Genomic DNA, 6,000 nt, shown 5'->3' with positions numbered 1-6,000 from the left:
GAGACCCACTGATCTGAAATATGTCAGATCGTATCATTTAATAATCTTCCAATGGCTCCCCACCTTTTCAGGGTAAAAGCCACAAGTCTACACTGGACTACCGGGCTCTACTCTTATCTGTTCCCTCTCCATAATCTATCCCTGTACTCTTCCCCTGGCTCACTCCCTTCAGCCATACTTGTTTCTTTGCTGTTCCTCCCACAAGTCAGACACAATCCTGTGTTAGGAACGTTGCACTGGAAGTTCCCTCTTCCTGGAAAGTAATATCCCTAGTTTTTGCATGGCTATTTCCCTCACTTCCTTAAAGTTTCTGCTCAAATGTCACCTTCTCAATAGTCTAACATGAGCGTCCTGTTTAAAACTGCAACCCTACTGCTACTCCCATTCTCCACAGCACCTTCTAACATTTGCTTACTTATGTCTACAGTTGGTGGGGCCTCCTGCTCCCCCAACTAGTGTAATACAAGCCCCTAAAGCGTGGGAAATGCCTGCCACATAGCGTTCAACAAATATTTGTTAAATGGTGAATTAATGAAAACGCGTTTTGACAGCTTGTCAATTCTCGAGACACATCCACAAAGTCCCAAAAGAAAGAGAGGATGCAATTTACAGAGAGAGGGCAATGCCAGCAAAGATATTTTTGAATGAAAGAAAAAGAAGGGATACAATGATCACAAACCTCAATACTGAAAGTGTTATGGGCCTGAAAAAAGCTCTTGGGAAAAGTCGGGGTTGGGGAACATTCTAAAGGTTGTGCAGGACGCATTTAAGTGTTCGGCAATGAACGTTGGTCCTGCACTACCGCCCAACCCCTCCGCACCCCCCCCTTATTTATCGCCCCCCATCCTCCCGCCTCCCCTGAAACCACAGTTCAGAGCCGTCCCTGGACCCCTCCACCAGAACACAAGTAGTCCACACCAAGAGACTGAAACATTTCCAAACTTTATGGAAAAAACAACAACGACAATCAACTAGCCGAAAACGAGCCTCTAAATCCCGTCTCACTCCAGTGCCGTCTTCTCTAACGTTTGCTGGCTTTAGGCTCTCTCCACGGTCCGGTAACAGTTCTCAGGGGTCCTGACGGTCTCCCAACGCTGTGTTCCACAAGAAAACAGGGTCCACAGGAAGGCAGGTCAGGCGGGACGCCCCCAGTAAGCACCTCTGCACAAGTAAAGCACGAGAAACAGAGCCATGGAAAATCAGTCCCCTTGGGGGAGGAACACGCAGTAATGACGGCAAACCGGCGGAAGTCAGGGAGAGGTGCTCACGTACAGCGGTGACACGGCGGGGACTCAGTTCTCCTCTGGCTTGTCGGCTGGCGGGCCGCAAGGCTGCAGCATCTTCTCCATCAAATTGAAGCGGACTCGCGCTTTGCTCTCATTCTCGGCAATGGCGAAGTAGTTGAGAAGATCGAAGTGGCCCATGTAGGAGCAGTAGGAGTCGCGGTGCTGGTTCACCAGCCACTCCCACTTGGTGGTGTCGGCGTGGCCGGTGCCGATGTACTTGGACTGCAGATGCTCTAGCTGGCTGTGGATGGTGTAGCGGTCCGTCATCTCGCCGCTTTTCCCTTTGCTCCCAGGTCAGAGGCCGCAGACGACAACCAACTGCTCTGGGGCTTCAAACCGGAGAGGGGCCACCCGGCGTAACCTCCAGAGCCGCGCGGTCGCAAACGGATGGCGTCACATCTACGAAATCGTGCAGACTCCCGGTCCCAGGGCTCAGAGGCGGAAGCGGAAGTGTATTCTGTCACCGAATTGGAGTTGCCCAGGCGACGCTACCACTGGGCCGCCCCTATAAAGAGCCCCGCCCCCTTCGCAGAGCGTTGCATCCTGGTCTAGTTAGTGGCCCTTTTCTAACAGGAGCTTTGCATGCTGGGACTTGTGGTCTCCGAGAGGTGGTGAGCGCAGGCTTCTTGGGACCCCTGAGCGATGTTTAAAAGACGGTGGGCGGCTTAATGGAGCGCGGTGTCTGGGAGGTGGGAAGCATCCTCCGGCGGTTTGGGGCTGAGTGGGAATGAGAAACTCTAATAGGACAGGGCTATAAGCACCTGGGCAAATGAACTCTTGGTGTAATTACGCTTTCGAAGCTAACGAGGCACAGTAGCCCCTTCACAACCAGGGGTGGACCACGCTGAAGTCAGGAGACGCGAGTTCTGGTGCCAACCAAGTATCTTACAAGTTGTGTGGAAAGTTATTTCAACGCTTGCAGGGCCGCCGTTTCCTGCCTGGTGACAAAAGTACAGCACCAGTTCCGACATGTTCCGGCGCCCACATCAAGCCCCTCCTTCCTCTTGAGCTTCTAATTTTGATATCCTCCCTCCAACTTCTCACCCCACCCTACACGCCCTCAGCCTATACTTCTTTCTCATCTTTCCGTGCGGCTCGCCTCTCCATTTCTCCGTAGGAACTGTTCCCACCGCTTGGAATGCTTTTGTTCCCCTGGCAAACATTTCTCCCTTTAAGTCAGCTCGAAAGTATCTCCTTGAAATTGCCTTTGGCTACTCCAGACAGATGTAAATTCTTCCTCTTTTTATCCTGTACGTCTCTTTGTTATTATCACTTTATGACAAATGTTTGGTTTAAGAACTTCCTCACGCGAATACAAACTACTTGAAAAAATTGTTTACTTTCTTCGATGATGTCTTGTATCATAAGCTTCTTTTATGATATCCTCATAGCCTGGCAGAGATTGTTTCTCAAAAAACGTTTGATGAATGGATAAACAACTGCATGACAGCCAAATAGAACTCTTTACTAGGTGGAAAGATAACTTTAAAATACTTTTATTCTGGTACAAAGTTATAGTTTTGTAGGACCAGTAAGTCTAGAGATCTAATGTACAGCATGATGACTATAGTTAATACTGTGTTGCATACTGAAAATTTCCGAAGAGGGTATATTTCAGGTGTTCTCAACACACACGTAACTATGGTAGGAGATGAATATGTTAATTAGCTTGACTGTAGTACCATTTCACTGCGTATATGTGTATCAAATCATGTTGCACTCCTTAAATACATTCAACTTTATTTTAAAAAAATTTTTTTAAATTACAGAAGTATTCCTTATGGGATCAAATAAATGCCTGTATCAAAAATGAAAAAAAAAATGTTGTCCCTTCAGTTTAAACTTTGTTATAACAAATGTATCATTACTAAAACGTAGAGACTATTATAAGGCATGCCTGTGGATTTACCATCCAGATATAACAAACCTTGCCATTTTGCCATTTTTGTTTCCAACTTTGTTATTTTGTTTTGGTTTTGTTTTTTAAAGAAATAAAACTGTACAAATGAACTTGAAAATTTCTTTGTATTCCCCTCCCTAATTTATTCACTTCAGGATCCTGTCTTGAATCTACAGTTAATTATCCTGATCCTGTGTTTTTGATTGCTGAAAGTTTGTATATAAACAATAGATGTTTTTGTTATGCATTTTTAAAAGCGTCATATAAATGACACTATGTATGTATGGTTATGAAAGTTGTTTTTTTCCTCGTCAGTATCCCTGTTGATATATGTAGCTTTAGCTATGTGTTTTATCTGGCTTTTTAAAAAATGTTTATTGGCCTATTATATTCCTGCTTCTGTGAATTGCATATTCATATCCTTTGCTCATTTTCTTATTGGGATGTTTGTCTTTGTCTTACTAATTTTTAAGGAGATCTTTAAATAATCAGGGTACTTCGCTTGCTAGTTATTTGCAATGAAAATATTTTTTTTCCAGTCCGGGGCTCATCTTTACCGTTTCTTTATGGAAAGAGAGGGTATCTCTTGTTACACTGAAGTTAAGTTTAAAGTAGTCAGATGTATCAGCCTTCCTTTATGATTTGTGCTTTTTGCATTTGGTTTAAAAAAATGAAAATAAAACTCTCTTCTACTCTGGGACCATAACAAACAGTTTCCTTCATTTTCTTTAAAAAGTTTTAGAATTTTGCTTTTTCATGTTTAGAAACTTAATCCACCTGGAAGTTTTTGTTTTGTTTTGCTTTAGGGATCTATATATGGCTAACTAGTTCCCAGTGATAACCAATCACTCATTAAATAGTACACCCTTTCCCTACTCATCTTTAATGCTTCTGTTGTACATGTGTAGGTCTGTTTCTGGGCATTCTATTCTATTAGGCTCTTTGTCTGTACCCATACCAGTAATGCAAGATCTTAATTATTGTAGCCTTACAGTAAGTCTTGATATCTGACAGGGTAAAAGCCTGTACCTTCTTTCATAAATGTCTTAACTATTCTTGATCCTTTACTCTTCCACATGAATTTAGAATTGTCAGTAAAATCCTCATGGAAAATGTGATTGAGTAATCAAATAAAAGCCATGAAAATTAATATTATTTCTATATCATTAAGAATGATTCTAAGGATATGAGAGGAAAAACCTCAAATTCAAAGACCTTTGGAGCTAGATGGGAAATACATTTACATGTATTAATTAAGAGCCAAGGTATATTAGTTACCTAGGGCTGCCGAAACAAAGTACCAAAAACTGGGTGTCTTAAATAATAGAAAATTATTTCCTCACAGTTCTGGGGGCTAGAAGTCCAAGATCAAGGTGTTGGCAGGCTTGGTTTCATTCTGAGGACTCTCTCCTTGTCTTGCAGATGGCCATCTTCTCTCTGTGTCTTCACAGGGTTTTCCCTCTCTGTTGTGTCTGTGTTCTAATCTCCTCTTCTTAGAAAGACACAAGTCATATTGGATTAGAGTCCACCCATATGACCTCATTTCACATTAAGGTCCTATCTCCAAATGCAGTCACATTCTGAGTTACTAGGGGTTAGCAGTTAAATGTTTGTTGGGGCCTTTAACCCCACCATTTGGTGGGGCTGGGGCACAATTCATTACTGTTTTACACAGTGATGTGGAATATATGAGAACTTTAAAAAACATATTTGTAAATTTAATTAATTAGATTTGTGAAAATAATTTAAGTACATGATAAGGTTTGATTTGTTAAGTCAGACAATTGCAATACTTGAAAGGAAAATTGAAGTATTACATTAAAAGGTATGGTATAAAATGTTTAAGAGTAAAAATTTGGAGTGAAACTAAATTTTATCCAAAAGCCTCTTAAAAGTGATTGTGAAAATTTACTAAGCTAATAAATAGTTTAGGATTTTTTGCTGAGCTTAAATGCTTCAGGAAAGAGGCAGTTTTTCAATTTATAACTTTAATAAATTGAACATTAACTTTTAAAATCTAAATAAATCTCTGAATAGTATTTTGTACTCTTAGTCCCCCAAATGACTCTCAAAGTCATCAAAAAAACCTTCCATGTATCAAGATCAGCTTACAGATAACACAGAAACCCTGCTTCACATTTAATTGTAGTTACATTGAATTTATAGATTTATTTGGGGAGAATTGTCATCTTAACTATATTGAATTTTCTCATCTATGCACATAGTAAATATTTCCATTTATGTAAGTCTATTTTTTTGACTTTAAATAAAGCTTATATAATTTTCTCCATATGGATCTTTCACATCTTCTATTAGATTTATTCCTGGGTATCTGCTATATATATTTAAAGATGTTCCTTATGAGTCTTAAATTGTCACCTAGTAAAGAATATCACATTTTCTTACACTTCTTGTCAATAAAGACTTTTGGTTTGGAACCAGTGGCCTTGTTGGCAAGACATGCCAGGAGAGCCGTTACTATTTCCAGTCCCAAGATACCACCTCAAGTGGATCCTGCCCGTTAGGTTGCTTCAATGTAACTATCAAATGCCATAGTACAATTTGGCATTTGAGTAAGGAAAATAAGCAAGACAAGATGCCAGTGGAAAGGATATAGAATAAAAAAATGTATAAGGAAAAGAAAAAATATATGTTTTTAGATAGAAAATTACATTTTGTCTAGTCTATTTTTTAAGTCTGCAAATGTGAGGTAACATTTTTCTCTTTTCATCTTTTCTTGGTCTATCTTTAAAGCTGTGGGCTTTAAAATTTTTTTAAAGTCACTTAATATTTTGAATGGTCAAGGCATCATTC

At 40.5% G+C, this 6,000-nt stretch overlaps 1 protein-coding gene across 1 annotated transcript; it reads right to left on the bottom strand.

Moving 5' to 3' along the window:
• Positions 1-926: 926 nt before the first annotated feature.
• SF3B5 (splicing factor 3b subunit 5) lies at positions 927-1,690 on the bottom strand. Its single transcript, XM_068550957.1, has 2 exons — positions 1,273-1,690; positions 927-1,161 (listed from the first exon to the last, which is right to left on the bottom strand). The coding sequence occupies exon 1, from the start codon at positions 1,551-1,553 to the stop codon at positions 1,293-1,295; it is 261 nt and encodes an 86-aa protein (XP_068407058.1). The 5' UTR covers positions 1,554-1,690; the 3' UTR covers positions 927-1,161; positions 1,273-1,292.
• Between the last annotated feature and the right edge of the window lie 4,310 nt (positions 1,691-6,000).

Source organism: Eschrichtius robustus, chromosome 9 (genome assembly GCF_028021215.1).
Source record: "Eschrichtius robustus isolate mEscRob2 chromosome 9, mEscRob2.pri, whole genome shotgun sequence".
Lineage (NCBI taxonomy): Eukaryota > Metazoa > Chordata > Mammalia > Artiodactyla > Eschrichtiidae > Eschrichtius > Eschrichtius robustus.
Note: the sequence above shows the minus strand (reverse complement) of the source record. Positions and strands in the feature narration are given on the sequence as shown.